The sequence below is a fragment of the Nothoprocta perdicaria genome, unplaced genomic scaffold (genome assembly GCF_003342845.1).
Source record: "Nothoprocta perdicaria isolate Ctin4 unplaced genomic scaffold, notPer1 scaffold_89, whole genome shotgun sequence".
Classification (NCBI taxonomy): domain Eukaryota; kingdom Metazoa; phylum Chordata; class Aves; order Tinamiformes; family Tinamidae; genus Nothoprocta; species Nothoprocta perdicaria.
The window spans coordinates 3,006,547-3,022,773 of NW_020456187.1; the positions used below are offsets into that span (position 1 = coordinate 3,006,547).

General features: G+C 41.8%; 1 protein-coding gene across 1 annotated transcript in view; it reads left to right on the forward strand.

The window, feature by feature from the left end:
- Positions 1-16,227, forward strand: part of EXOC4 (exocyst complex component 4) — a gene marked incomplete at its 3' end in the record, with an annotated part of 138,113 nt that overhangs the window by 28,405 nt on the left and 93,481 nt on the right. The window contains exons 4-6 of the mRNA XM_026052457.1: positions 3,742-3,926; positions 6,094-6,203; positions 13,901-14,144. Coding sequence (XP_025908242.1) covers positions 3,742-3,926; positions 6,094-6,203; positions 13,901-14,144 — 539 coding nt within the window. The remainder of the gene's footprint in view (positions 1-3,741; positions 3,927-6,093; positions 6,204-13,900; positions 14,145-16,227) is intronic.

A 16,227-nucleotide genomic window follows, 5' to 3' on the forward strand; every position in this document is an offset into this window, starting at 1 on the left:
GTAGCAGAGGCAATATTTTTATTATTTGTCCAAGTAGGGTTTTCAGGGAGAGATTTGGACTTATTTAAGATTGAATAAGAAAAACAGGAGGGGAGGGATACCTACCCCTTCCTCCAAAGCACCATTTGCCCTCAGGAAATGGCTTTTGATGAAGAAGAGCTCGGAGCTGTTGGTTGCCTTCCCCTTCCAGCTCTTTCCCCTTGTTTCTGTCTCTTCTTCTCTCTATTCCTAGCAAAATAAAAATGCTGGGGAGATCTGTTACCTCAAGTAGTCTCTGTGTGCAGGTGCCAGCCACGGTGCAAGCACCCCTTCCCCATCACCCTTTGGTTTTCATTTAAGAGGAAGAGATGGATTTAAAGAGATGCAAGAGAGCCTTAAGGATCCTCAAGCACTTTGGCTGGGCCCTCAGCCCCTCTATAGCTTCTCCTGCGTGTCTGATTTTCAGATTCTCAAAAAAAATCTGCTATTTCATTATAAGTCCTAACAGGAATCCAATAGTGACGAGAAAATGCTCCCCTTCTATAAACAGTTCTATATCTATTAGTGCTTTTGTTAGCGTGAATAATGCATAATATATAATAGGAGCAATGGAAAAAAAAACAACTTAGGAAATGACTTTAAAAATGTAGTCTAAGCTGAGGATGAGAAGGGGAAAAAGTCTAATTAAATGTGATAGTTTCATGGTCTGTGACATCCTTAATCTTCATTATCCAACTCCAGGCCTGCTCCTGCAGTCTGCAAAGGAAAAGTGAATTAAATTTGAGGCTGTTCTGCAGCGTCTGTCTCCGTTGCACATAGTTGTTATTGCCACTGAACTTCATGGCTCAGATACTCTCTTAGTGTCTGTACTCAGATACGAGGCAAGAGGTTCAGCCTTATTTGCAGCAGTATCTATGAAAAATAAGACCCAGAAATAAGAGGTTTGTTGCAGAAATAAAAAAATCTGGTTAATTAGAGAAACCACAGCTGGCTTGCAGAACAGCAGTGCGTTTTTGAGGGATATTTGTGTCGTGCTGCCACAGGTTGTTGCTTCGTTCTGGTCTGTGCTGTAAGTGGTTTCTCACTCATCTATCTTCTTACTTAAGCTTGAGGTGAGAAACAATGAGGACAACTAGCTCCTCTTGGCTATGGTGAGTCACTGTCAGGTACTCCTAGACTTTAAATCAAACCATATAGTCTCCTCTGCCGTTTCTATGCGTTGAATAGAGCCAATATTATTATTGCCCTTGCTCTTCCTCTTCACGTTCATCCACCTGTGTTAACTCTTTTTCTCTCCACTTCTGGATGGTGAAGCTCTTTGGATCAGAGCACATTAGTGATAACTTGATTATTGGCTGAAAACCAGTAGCAGAGTTGCAAGAACGGCCCCTTGCCAGCGTGCTGGCCTGAAACACAAATCTGGTTTTCTCAGAGCACTTGCATTTTCACATCTATCTTAAGACTGTTTTTAATTTTGTGCCCGCTTTGTAGACATCTCTGTATCGTTTTGAGTTGCTTAGGCTCCCACTCTAAGTTAAACAGCACTCAAAGAAGAAAAAATGTCGATCTTGTGTGTGTGTGTGTCTTTTTTGTGTCTGAAATATAATGTAGGATGCTCTTTTATAGCTTGCTTCTTGCTAGTGCTTAAAACATCGTTATACAAGTGAAATTCCATAAGGGAAACCCGATGTCACACAGTGTCTAGTTGGCACTTGGGCTGGTTGGAGCCCCTGCCTTCACTTCCATAAACTTGGCCTGAGCCTCTGGTTACTTCCCAGCCCCAAACTGTTCTGAACCTAAGAGCTTTTCTCTTGAGCTCCCTCTCAAAAATTGGTGGTATCGGGAAATAAAATATGGGAACGGAAAATAGTGGTTAAATGGGGGCTTGTCGGAGTGGGGCTGCGTTAAGGAGCATCCCTGGCCCTTCGGAAGCTTCCAGCTTTTCCAGCACTGAATGCCAAGTATCCCAAAGGCTATTAAGAAAGGCAACCCAAACCCCTGAAACTGTTGTTGTTTCCTGGAAGAAAATTCAGTAGATATCCTGTTAATTAGCGTGGGAAGTGGTTGCCCTTTTGTTTGTTTTTCAGAAGGCCTCTTTAAGAGCTGTCTCTTGGTTTTAATGATCAGTTTGGAGAATACCTAACTCAAACTGGGAATTAAAACAGCGGAGTGAACTGAGCTGGCGATGGAACCTTACCTTTTCACTCTGTGTTTTAGATGCTGTGTTTCCTATATGTTTTGGAACCTTTATTTCACACATTTTTCTTCTTTTTCTGTTCTTCTTTCCTTGATGTGTTTTCATGTCTCAGCTTCCCAGTTTGGTAAATATGAATGCTGGTTTTGGGGGTGCTTTGGGGGAAATGCTAGCGGGATCTCCAGCCACAGAGCCCATGAAGCACCTTCACAACCAGGACTTTGGGGTTCACTTCCACTTGCTGGAGCAAGAACATAAAATTATTACTCCTTCCTACCTCTAACAAATGGTCGTCCATGAAGAGAAGTGAGTTTTGCAATTAGCAGGGGCTAATTTCAGGCAGAAGGCAGTACACTTCCCTCTTAGAAACTACTATTTGCATTAAAAAAAAAAAAAACCTTGGCTGACCCAGAGCTATTTTCAGGGTCAGTCTTGACTCCCACGCAAGCAAAGTGACTCAGTGTTGATCTGTGTTCTTCCACTATCCTTAATATTTACTGCTCCTAAGGGAGCAGACCCTAGCTTGGCTGTCTGCTGCCTGTGTCTACTTGCTTTGCGTTTCTGTGCTTAGCTGTCAGGTTTACTAGCAACTTAAATCCTGATGTGTAAGCAAATGTCTTGTTGCAGTAATAATATCTTAGATTATGAGGGAATGAATTTTCAAAATAACCCTTTAAATCTCTATTTCTGTCTGGGTAAAGGATGCTGGTCAGTAAAACCAACCAGCATTTACTACAGTGACTGCGTTCATTTTTAAGGTGTAAATTGAAATTAATTAGGTCTGTCATTCTAGTGCCAACTAGATGTCAACTGGTTAACCTTAAAATATGTTGGCACATTAACTATGGCCATTTTATTATTACGTGCCCAGATTCCTGCCTATTGATATGTAATTTGTGTTAAATTTTTGCCTTTTGATTTGAGACTTAATAATCAAACAATTAAAAATAAAATAAAAGCTCTTTAGATTTGGAAAGGACTTTCAAATAGCAGTAGTACTTTGAACTAGCAGGAACTTTCATTAATCTGCTGACTGAGATGATTTAAGTTGTGTGATCCAGCACTTTTGAAGGCCAGAATCTGAGGAATCCTAAACTTCTCCAGGTGTGACATGATATCCCTTCAGGCAAATAAAACTTAAGCCATTTCCCCTCATTTCTGGAAAGGTGGGTAATGTTTTGCTAATGAGAAGAATAAGGATAATTAGACATTTTGAGTCGTCTCTTTTTCCAACACTTTTCCACTTGATGATCTTTCTTGTTTTGTGTGCTTTGATATTTACCTGAGTGTTTAAAATAGCTTGTTTTACACTAATATTCAAAATGTTTGAAGAATGCTCATTAAATGAGTTGTTTGGATCTCTGATACTTTCTATTGTGGGAATATAAACAAATAATTAAACTTTTTCTACCCTAAAATGGTGTTTGGATGGAGTCATCATGGTGTTCAGACAGTCCTTTAAAGAGGAAAAAAATCTGAAAGTTTTTGGGAAGACCAGAAGAGTGGAGCAATGATCAAAGATGAAATAAGTGACCTTTAAAAATTATCATGTGTCTTTTAACTTCCAGGTGTCAGCAGTGGACTCCTTGGAGGGTCCCCTCCTTCAGGTGGAGGGGCTGAGCGACCTGAGACTGGAGCTGCACAGCAAGAAGATGAACATGCACTTGGTCCTCATAGATGAGTTGCACCGTCATCTTTACATCAAGTCAACTAACCGAGTGGGACAACGCACCAAGGAGAAAGGGAGGATAAGGTTGGTTTTGTGTGATGCTTCTAGGAAGCATCCTAAGAAGGGAAGAGGGCAACACTTCCTCCTTCACTGACTTTATGCCTCACCCTTTCATTTCTGGGGTAGATTGGCAGGCAGCTTCCTAGCACTCATGGCTGTGAAGAACATAAAAAAACCCAAAATATGTTGATGGACTTTTGAGCTTGTGAACATTCTGTTCTAGTGCTGCCTTTGCTTAGTGATTCTGTGGGGTATTTTTGCTGCTTCCCGCAGAATTACAGCCAGGTTGGTTCCTCTTAGCAGGCTTTTCCTGTGTTGCATTCACTTTCCCTATGAATGCCCTGATCAGGATGGCTGAGGTGAAGCAAAGGGAAGAACATGGGGAAGAATTGCTCATTTTACCTAGCAAATTGCCCGGATCTAAAAGACTTGCAGCTAAGCACAAGGTTACTAGTCAGAGTCTGCTCTTTCCAAGCATCTGGACAGTCTTGGCTCTATGGGGAGTGTTTTTAAGGTGTTGAGACGCCTTATCTGGTTGGTGCCTCTGATCAGTACAAGTTCAGCTCATGTATAGAAATCTGGGGTTTTGTTGGGGCTCATCTGGCAAATTCTAAATTTGAAGGCAATAGAAAAGTTGCTGGGAAGAAAGTCTTCAAAAAAAAAGCTTAGGACGGTAACCTTTACAGAGTGGGAAAGGTAATAAGGGCACGAAGCAGAAGGGGAGACATTATCATATGATAGAGATGCAGAGAAATGATAAATTAACATTTTATTATGAGGAGTTATAAAGTGCTAAACCAAAATAACAGGAGAGATAATAAGTTGCGTTAAATAAGTTCAGGAAATAAAGCACTGATTGAAGTTACAATTTCTGGGAAGGAGAGTCGTTAGCAAGTCCTCAGTCTCTTTCCTTACTCATCCTGTTAATTAAAAAAAGGCAAAAAACTTTGCTGTACCTAAACTGTGTATTTGCTAATTAACTTGCAGATTTGTATGCCTGCTACAGGGACCCTTATCTTTTTTCCTAGTTTTCTATCTTTGTTTTTTCCACATGCCCTGTTGTGCACCATTGATATTTTTATAATCTGAACCCTTGGATCAAGGACAGTCTCGTTGCTTCATTTTAGTCTGCTGTCCTAGGCTGCCTGGGGACCAGGATGCAGTTACGATGGAAATTATTTATTATATCCTTTCTAAGTGTGTTGTATTTACTATTGCTGAGTCAGAAGGCCCAGATAATCCCTTTCCGCTTGGGATTGTGGATGTGTAGAGAGTACACCTGGTTGTTCTGCAGGCCAGTGAGATTAGCTCTCGACTGTGCAGGTGTTGGGAGGAGTTCTGACCTCTGAGGGAACTGATCAAACTCACTGTTGGAGTATTTTCCACTTTATCAGGAAAATGATTTCTTATTTGTGTTCTGCTGCCACGTTCAGCTTCATGTCTGGCTGGGGCAGCACAACACTTTTGTGGCAAATAATTCAATAAGGGCAGGTGCAAGGTCCTGCATTTGGGGATGAATAACCCCGTGCATCAGTACAGGCTGGGGACTGATCTTCTGGAGAGCAGCTCTGCAGAGAGGGACCTGGGCATCATGGTGGAGAAGTTGACCACGAGGCAGCAGTTGGACTGGGTGATCTCCAGAGGTCCCTTCCAACCTTAAGGATTCTATGATTCTATGAAATAATACTGTGTGAATTCATTATGGAAACAACCAAGAAAGAAGTGTTTCCTTTCGGAGTAGGACCATTCCTTCAGAAAGGTATGTGTGCAGACCAGGAGTTTGAAGGGCAGAGAAAGGATGAAGGTTTTCAGTGAAGGATTAAGTGGTTGATGGAAGCCATGGAAAGGGAAGCATCCCTCCCACTCAGTGTGTGGTTTCTCCTCCTGTTAAATTTGAGAGTCCCTGAGCTTCCAGATTTTGTCTTTAATCTGTCAGTGTTGCTTCATTGTTGCTTTATGAGCTTCCCCCTTCCCCCTCAAATGTAGATATGTACACCCACGTGCATATACCCATCTGTGGCCTTGTGCTTTAATTTAGGTTGGGTAAATCTCTTGCATTTAAACTGTCTGCTATTTATATGTCTGCCTTTACTGCTTAGGCTCACAAGTTTGAGAAATAAATGCTCTTCTAATGCTCCAAGATTGCAAATAATAATACATGGTTTGCTGTGCTGTTTTTGCTCTTGCACAGTTCGCTTGTGAAAGATGCCTCTTCTGTACCACTCATGGATGTCACTAACTTGTCTACACCTCGAAAGTTCCTTGACACCTCCCAGTTTGGTACTCCTGGAAGCTGCAGCAGTGAGTATTCAATCATATGCATTCCTACTATATGTAATTCTTTACATTTCCAGATGTTCTTGCATAGATTAGTATGCATTGATCCCTTCTTTGTGAATGGGAGATGATGAGAGGTCCTGAGATGGAAAAGATACAAAGTGATTTCCCCATAAAACATGGGAATTATATGGCCAGGAGTAGGAACCCTGAAGCATTTTGTTGTGTTAGTGCCAAAAGATCTATGTTTTTCCTTGTGGAAACTTGGTAAACCTGATGAAAGGTCTGTCTAAACACAAGATTATCCTTGTGCTGATCTTTGTATGTCTGTTACTACTGTGGATCTTAATAGGTGAAATGCTGAGCTTTACCTCTTTGGTATGAGGATTTGAAAATACTGCACAGATGGGGAATTAAACCTTTTATTGTTTTAAGGGATTAAAAAGTGGGGTTTTGTTTAACAGAGGAATAAAAGAGACCTAGAAGTGACCTACATATATAAATATCAAAAAATTCCAAAAATTATTGCCCTTTCCCTCTTCTTCAGATGGAGACAATCTTTCCTTCCCTTTTTATCTATAGGTCTTTTGTCCATTGATTACAGAAGTCTTCAAGGAAGCAGAACCAAAAACGTTCAGCTTCAGTTTTGAAGTAACAGAACTTCTTCGGTTGCTGGAGTTGGAACCAAATTAATTCCCAATTTCTTCCTAAAACTTGTCCAAAATGAGTTGAAAATAAGCCTGGACTATCCATATTTACAGCTCTTTCTAAGATACTTTCTCTAAATCACGAGGGTTTTTGAGACAGGAAAGTCAGTATAAAGTTCAAAGTAACCTCATTAGATTCTCTTTTCCCTTTTTTTCTTTTCTTTTTCTGCTAGAGAAGAGCACAAGACTTCTTTCTACTATCTCCTATTTACAGGAGGATTTGGGGCCCCTAATTAATGTATAATCTCAATTCAGAGCAGGGAGGTTTGGGATTTGTTTGTCCTGGGACATTCAGGTATCTGTTCTTACACAAACTGTGTTTTCAGATAGAAAGGAGTTTTCGTTCTTTTCATTTTGGTGGTTCCCTTTGCAACATGCTAGACACTGTTTATGTGTTGCAAGAGAAGACTGTTCTTAAGAGCTTGTAATAGCAGAGCAAGAAGTGGAAGTAGCCCTGCTAGTACAGAGCTAGTTCTGTGTTTTGTGACTCATTTGAGACTTCTCTAAATCTGCAGATTCTGGCTTTATGTGCTTGAAGCAGTATTGATGGTGTTACAGATCACCTGTCTTTAATTAACAATAAATCAGGGAAACTTAAACCGTGTTTGAATGAAGCTTCCAGGGGACACGCAGCAAGCAAGACCACAGCAGTGATGCCTAAGAGCTGGGCTGTCTCTGAGTGTAAAATTGCACAGGAAATAAATTGCACTGGAAATAAAGACTCTGATGGCCTCATCCTCAGTCACTGTAAATTGATATAGGTCAGGTGAGGATCCATCATCAAACTCCTGTTTCTGCAGATCTGCCCTTGTTGTCCATGGCCAAAGCACCAGAGCAATCTCTTACCTCCCTCCTCTTTTCTACCATTCAATAAAGTACTGGGCAGGTGTCCCTCAGACTGGGAAAGATGCAGGATGTAACAGATAACATCTGATTAGTATAAAATATGCACATGGGCTTGCGTCAAGTGCACAATGTACTTATGTATATTTTTTTCTGGATAATTTTATTTAAAAGTAACCTTTTCCAGGATTATCGAACTAGCAGAAAATTTAAAACTTATGCGTATGCATAACAAAAGCTGTTTCTGCCTTTTAGTCATTTAAGTTCTTTGGCTTCTTATTGATGAAACCAAAAGTGGCCATGCATATTAATGCTTGTCATTATAAAGCACTGACTCATTCGACCCATCTGAGCCAAGAAGATGCCAAGATTTGGAGTCCCTTTCTGCCTTCACTTCCCAAGGGAGATGCTACCCTGTGCTGTAGAATCTTTATAAGGAATTTAAAGCAGATCATGCTGCACTTAAGATAAACAAAACCTTTGGTAATGATCATCTGAGGATTGTAGGTACAGCGGCGATTCGCTGGGAACAATTTTTCCCTTCCTGCCAGTTTGGAGTAATAAATTCACTTCTGAGTTTTATTTTTCCACTTGAACTTTTTGTACTCTGAGGAGTATTTATGAAGGTTCCTGTGTTGCCAGGACCTTCCTAGAAGCCTAAAATGTGCTCAGTGTGCTCACCCAGTGTACCAGCATGGCCAAGAGCTCTGTTGCATGAAAAGGTTGGGTTGATTCTTCACAGAAACTCAACGAAGCCCAAGCTGAGGGGGTAACAGTGAATATTGCTATTGACAGGGTAAGTAAATTTTGTCCTATATAGAGTAGATGGTATATTCAGTCACCTGTGCATCTCAGCTATTAGAGGAAAATGTAACTTGCAGGTCTGGGTGGTGATTTCTAAAGTGAAGTCCAGTTACTCTTCCAGGCTCTGTTTCATTAATAACATAAGTATACGTGTGTTGGCCAAAAATCACAAAGCCCTATGAAGTTAACTGTGAAATACCTACCAGAATCGGAGGCTTAAGAGCTCATTTTCAAGGTGGTTGTGAGAATGCCAGTGTAGAATTCTCTGTTTATTGTCATAAATGCCGCTTTTTAAGCTTCTTTGTTCCTATTAACCTCACCTGGGGATCTGATAGACCAGCTGGGTGACTTTCTCCATCATCATTCGTACTAAAAGTTAAATGAGCCCCTCACTAAACCCCAGTTGTCCTGTTAGCCACTTTGCATTTGCATAAACCCAACTGAGAACTTAACTGGCAGGTGATGGGAATCCCACAGTGAGTCTAATTCCTTCCCTCCTCCATCATTGCAAAGCTGCATAAAAAAGTGAGTATTTTTTTTCTGATTGCCTTGAGGTGTATTTTCATGCAGAGGCTATTGAAGAAGCAACCTGTAGTGTAGTTTAAGAGGATTTTTTTCAATAGCACAATAAGCAGAAGTGCTTTTGGTGCAGCATGAAGAAAGCCTTGCTTTCTCTCACTGGTCCTCACCAACAGATCATGTTCTAGCTAGATGGTAAGTGAAGATTCATATTTTTTTTTGGGAAGGGCAAATCTAGGAGCCTGTCCATGTGAGGAAAACTTAAAACCATCCTTAGGTATGTCTTCCTATAGAATTTCTTTAGATATTCTCAAATGCAGTCACCAAAGAGGCTATGGGACTTGCATGTGTTTTTTGTTTGGAGACTCAGTTTTCATGCTAGCCTGTATTGGAAGGAAGTTGAACGTGGCTCATAAAGTCGGCTTGTAATTTCCTCCCAAGAAATGTTATGGTGGAGTTGGGAGAGTAGCCGTGTCCGATTAAAATGTCTCTGCTTTTAGAGAGCTAACATCCTTAAAATCGTAGGTGGACCTGTGGGAACAGCAGTTCTTGAAAGACAAAATCGGCCTTTGACTGGGAGGATATTGATCTCTGAGACCCATTTTCTTTTGGACTTACCATTAAAGCTGATAAAATGGCTGAAATCTTTTAAAGGACTTAATTCTTAAATAGCTGCCCATTTCTTGTCTCTGCAGCAGGCAACAAACCAAGTGTTCGGCACCGGAAATCAGCAGCTGAAGTTCCCTCAAATCTCTGATTACGCCTTTGGGATGCTATGAACTTGCATCCTGTTCTCTAAAAGGATTGAAAGAAGGAAGGGTGTAATCTGGAAAGACATAAATCATGAAAAAATAGTACATAAAATTTTACTAGTTGCCCATAAAAGCGCCGAGCTAATGAAATCTTCTGTAATAAGTAGCAGCAAATTTTGGCCATTCAATAGAATGAAAAACAAGACCCAAGAGCCACCTCAGTAGCTCTGCTTAAATGAGTTATCAACAGTGGCTTTTGTGGGGATCAGGCTGGAGCTGTTAAAATGCCTCTTGCAGCAGGGCTCTTTCTTGCGGAATGGCAGTCACACAAATTAGGGCATCATCAATTGGAGCAGACGTTTTTATAGAGCATCGTCAAACCAGGAGCCGTCGGGGAAGTTTCCGTCTTCGCAACTGTGGAGGTTAGTGGAGGTGATGAATCAATGATGAACGTGATTCAGCTTTCTAGTGATTTACATTTAATGTGGGGTTTGATTGCTTAAACGCCGCTGTGTGTTTTCAGATGCACAATTCCAGTAATAAAAAGTTCTGGAAAAGGCTGCGTATTTCATTGGAGAGGATGTTGCAAAGAGCACAGAGCTTTAGGTCATTGCCTTGAAGCTACTGAGGAACCATGTTTGAAGCTTTAGCTTGAATGGTTTTTGAGGTCATTTGAATGGTTTTCAAGGTGGCTTGATATCATTTTTGGATAGAATTAAGCCATAAGAAACCTTCAGATCATGAAGTGATGCTGGAAACTGGTTGTCCAAGGAGCACAGTTTAGCTATAAACATTGAAGTTATATATCGTGCTGATCCTCAAAAGCCTCAGTCAAATGACTAGACCTTGGACAGGCTAATCCTTCTACTGGTTTGTGTGGGCGAAGAGCTTACATGGTACAAGGATTTATAGCTAGGATGTGTCAGTAAAGCAGCATGTTGAGACTGTGCTTTTTGACATAGAACTTAGATTCTAAGTTTAAGAGTAGGCATGAGTATGGGGGAGAAGAGGAAGGAAATATTAATAATTTACACTTTAAATGATCAACATCACATTTTGTTTATTATATTCTTACAGAGGGATAGAAAAATTGGTGTTACTGGAAGAAGTCCTGCTTTTTTTTCCACCCCCTTGGCATTTTCCAGGTTTATTATTTTGTGGATAATACGAAGCTGTTTTTAATTAAAAGCAGGATATTTTTCCCCTTCTACTCTTTGATGAACCAGAAAGGAGAAGAGGTTAATCAAATCTAATAGCAAACCCACAATTTAGAGTAATTAAATTATTCTTTGAATGTTTACCATGATTATTTTTATTAATTTTTCATGACTTCTCTAGGTAAAGCATGCTTACAGAATGAACAATGATCCTACCTCTTTAAAGGAACGTCTATTTTATGGGTAGCAACTGATGAAGGTAGAAAGGTGGGAATAGAGTCTTGACAGTCTTGCGGCTGGATACAAATGCGCTACAAAATTTCATTCTCTCTTTCAGCATAAATGTAGCTGAAACTTTCAGTCCTGAAAGCCCAAGTGCAGGGGCTTCATCCTTCATCTGTGGTGCAGAATAATTTGTGGGATTGCAATTTTAAATATGAACTTCTGTGTAAACAGGTGTCTACGTGATGCCTATCAGGTAGGGGAAGAGGGGAGCCTTGTGGTCAGATAACTCCTTGAAGACATTAAATGCTTGAAGGGGTTGCCTGCAGTGGGGAAAAAACAGGGTAAGAGGAGCATTTCCAGTTGCACAGGTTGAGATCTTGAAGGCCCTAAAGATAAACGGGACCTCCGAGCTCTCTAGGATGCCTAATAAGCAGGACAGGAACCAGGTCCCTACTCTTTTATCAAAAGATGATATAGAAGAGAGTTTATAGGTGAGTGTATTGCTGCTGGATACAGAAGTATTTGCTGTGCTTGTTTGTGGGAGATGGGAATCAAGGTCCTGACTTGCTAAGGGAGGTAAAAATTGACTTGCAGTCTTTGCAAACACAGGTTTTCATCCAAAATTGCTGCCTTCAGTCCCCTCAAATGCAGTCCTGACATTTGGGTCCAGTGCTGCTCCTTCCCTCTCTGCTTTTCATTGTGTGATAATAATAATTGGTGGCCCCCTTGGCCCCCCCTTGGTGGTCAACGTAATGCTGGGGAGCTGGTATCTGAAAGGTTGCTTGGTCAAGGTTCAGTGCGTCAGACTCATAACCACAAGATTATTTTGGGGGAAGGAATCAGTAATTTAAAGCTTTTCTTCCTCTAGCATTTGCAGTGGCCCCTTTTCAGCAGCTCTCCTTGCAAAGAGCTCCTCGTCTGTGTGCTGTGGTGTTTGGAGAAGGGCAAGCAGCATTAAGGGCATGCAAACCGCTGTGCACAAAGGGCTCTGCAGCCTGCGGGGCCCAAAGGTGGGCAGGAGATGAGGGGAGAGGGATGTGTGTTCAGCCCGTTGTCATGTTCTAGACCTATGAAGGTTCATATGCCATCTAAGCATCACTTATATTATTGTTGCTTTTGCTTAATCAGAGCCTTCTGGGTGTTTCTAGATGCTTATCTAAACTAACGCACAAAATAGCCAAAATCATGTGTTTAAATAGATTGCTCGTGAAGTTTGTCCCTACCTTACCACGCTGCTGCTGCTCTTGGTTGCAACACATGCCAGCAGGCCACGCGATTTTAGCTGAGGATGCCACCTTTGGGCTTAGAATGCCCAAGGGAACCAAATATCTGCTGGAGAGGTTGGCATGACCTCCCACAGAAGCGAGCAGTACCTGTTGATGCATATGGACTCTTTGGGACATTGTGTCCTCTACTCCCATGTTGACTTTTGCTCTTTGGTTCTGAGCGTCGGATCTTTAGGCAGCTATGGGACTGCGTGCTCCTGTTTTTCATTCCTGCCCTGTCATTTAAATCCTTCTGGTGGATCACTTGATGTTTGTTCAGCTTCTTGGATGACTTTGTATGTTTTGATTTAAGTTTAAAAGGGAAATCTGTTGAGCAGTAGGAGCCATGCGAGTCATCTGCCACCCAGCAGCCCTCATGGGAGTTGGATGCCACCAGGGTGAAACAACCGGTGGATTTGAATCTCTAGTGGGTGGCAGTGCTCAATGTTAGGCTTTGTGTGCGGGTTATCCATATCCTGCTGTCCCCAAGCCACATCACTGCTTGTCTTTCAAGATGCTTGGGTTGGGTTTGTCTTGAAGGCCTTGACTTCCTGATAGGGTTTCAGTACATCTATTAGATGTTTCGCCCAGTCCTCACCAGGGACAGCCTTTTGTTGCTGCTGGATGTTATCTGTAAATTAAGAAATGCTGATTAATGAACTTAAAACAATCGTAGTCCCTGTTGTCTTTCTATTCCTAGTCACCTAGCAACAGACTTTCTCTTTATGCAGTCCCAGTTACTCCAGCAGGGCCCTGGCCACAATATCCTTTCTAATTCTTCTAGCTTTTCCTTTCTAGAAGCCTTGCTCACAGATTTGAGTAACTTCATCAACCCCTTGACAGACGTAATAAAGCAGAAGAGGATAACATCAAGCCATCCTTCACTTTGGCAGGCTGAACTTGGCCGAATTCATCAGCAGTCTGTTGAGCTAGATAGTGTTCTTAATGAAAAGCCCTGTCTTGGGAAGAGTGCTGCGAAGAAAAAGGGCTGGCTGGGAGATTCAGGGCTTGGAGCCCTGTTGATGTGCAGCCCGTGGATGTGTCGTGACATTGTACCCTCGTAATCCCGGATGTCTTAATTGCTACAGACTGCCACAGGTTGCCCGCTGAATTTTGAATAGGTCAAATTTACAGGTTGTTGCATTCACAGAATCCCAGAATGGTTGAGTTTGGAAGGGACCTCCAGAGATCATGCAGTCCAACCTCCCTGCTCCAGCAGGGACACCAGAGCACGTGGTGTGAGGTGGCATCTAGGTGGAATAGAGATGAAGCCCCAAGCCCAAGCAAACCCAAAAATCCAGTTGCTGATGGCTTCTTCCTTTACTCCGAGGTCACTCAAAGGAACAGGTGTCCGATGAACACAGAAGGGTTTTACATACTGCTTCTATGTGGTATAAAGTATAGTTTTGTTGAATTTAAACCTTGCATTATGATTAAAATGTATTGCAGTGCGGGAAACAAGCCTTCTGGAAATTAAGGAAGATGCAGAACTGGATCCAGAGGAGAACAGCACCGCCTTCATGGGCATCCTCATCAAAGGGCTGGCCAAACTGAAAAAAATCCCCGAAACGGTGAAAGCCATCCAGGAACGCCTAGAGAAAGAGCTCAAGCAGATTGTCAAGAGGTCCACGACACAGGTGGCAGACAATGGTTACCAGAGAGGGGAGAATCTTTCACAGGAAAATCAGCCCAGGTAAGGGTGTCTCCAGCAGTGAAACTTACTGCAAAATTAAGTCTTGGGGAAGGTGTCGTGTCCGTTGATTGCCATGTAAAGGAGGGCCTGTAATCTTTGAATAGCAGAAGCTGAAAGTGGTAGCTCAGGAGTGTCACCTTTCCAGGGGCAGGATGATGACCTTGTCTCTGCCTGCTGTCAATGCAGTGCCCTGCTGCTGCTGCTGGAGAAATTACCAAAGACTTTGGGACAGGAGCGGTTCTGGTTGGAAAAAAATCCTCCATGGAAAGAGTGGTGGAGCTTTGGAACGGGTTGCCCAGGGAAGTGGTGGAGTCACCATCTGGCAGTGCTCAAGAGCCATGTGGATGAGGTACTTAGGGACATGGTTTAGCAGGCAGGATGGGGATAGGTTTATGGTTGGACTCAATGATCTTGAAGGTCTTTTCCAAGCATAATGATTCTCTAACATCTCTGTAACGTTATCAGAAAGGCTTCTGGAAAAGACTGATGTTCCTTGAGCACCTGAAATGCGTGGGGATTAAGGAAGTGCCTCCAGAAAGGGGCGGTGTTGCTCCTTCTGAGCTAACAATGCGGGAAAGGGAGGTCATTTCTTTCTGTACTTTGACCCTGGAGGAGAATCTTGTGGCTGAGCAGATGGATTTAAAATGCTCATTGAAGGTAGAAGCGCAGAAGAAGCCAGCATAGCTTTATTATAAGAAGTAAATAATATTTAAAAAAAGCTTGGTGCCAAAACAAATACTAACTGCTGCCTTGCGTTGCACTTAATCGTGACTTCACACTGGTGGTGATGGCAGAGGAGTTTAAAGCTCATATGCAAGGTGACTTGGAAAGAGAAGATTCAGTTCAGTTATCTGAAGTGTAGCAGAGTCAAGTTCAGCTGTTACAGGGTTTTGAAATCATATATGTAACCAGTTATATTGGTAAAGATATGGCTGAGCTTATAGTTGATTTGCAGCCACGTCTACATTAGTTGTAAGGTGAGGAAGCCTGAGAACTAAGTTTCTGCTCTTTTGTTAACTATAGTCTTTGGGATTTTCTAGAGTTATTTTGCTGGAAATAATACTCTTAAGATTTAGCTATCTCTTTAATCAGAAATCTTAAGTTATGATACTGCATGTTGTAATGAGCAGTGTCCAGAAATGAATGATGGAAAAGAAAATCCTCAAACAAAAAAATGTTCTTTTTCACTGTATGGAAATCTAGCAGTGGAAAAATTTCTCCCAAGGAAAACTTTAGTTGGATGAGCACTTTTTTTTTCAATTTCTGTCATTGCTGTGGAAAAAAGTCACATTTTGAGTGTTGTTTATAGAGTTATGGTACTGATATCTTGGTGAAATTAGAGCAGGCTTTTTGAGTGGGTCTGAAGACAGAATTTTAGTCCCCAGTGCCAAGATGGAGCCTAACTTGTATTTGATCCCTGTTCTGTGAATCAGTGCTGAGAGGCCACGTGGTTATAGGTTGCACGTTAAAATAGATAAATTGGATCAGGTCACTTTTTAATGATGTTAGCCTGCCCCAGAGGGCTGGGTGAAGTGTGGGAAGCCTGTAACAGGGTTTGACGTGTGATTAATAGGGCTTCCATGAGCCCCATGGAAAGTGTTTTGAATTCTTGGCGAGTAAGGAGATAATTAGAACTGTTTCGAAACCAGAATTGCTTATGAAGTTGCAGTAAGCAGGTGAATTCATTTATATTGAGAAGAATGATTTACAGTTTGGCAACGTAAGCCGCCCCTTGAATTAGCTACAATTTTAAGTCCCAACTAAGTGACTTTTTCTTAATCTCCAAAACAAACCAAAATAAGGTCTCCTTCTGTGCAAGAAAACTGCAATACCGCAGATATGAGCCTGATGCAGCTCCCAGAAACTGCTTAACTGTTGTTAGCCACGACACTTCCTTCACCTCAGTATTTGGCAAGTAAACTGTTTTTAAGTTGGCCTTAATCACACGTAAATGCCTTAGAACAACATGAACTACTTCTGAGGATCTCAGTGTATCTGCCAGATTTTGTGTGGAAGGGATTATGAGACTGCTCTGACAAATTGTCTCCACCAGGCTCCTGTCATTCTGCATTTGTGTCCTGCC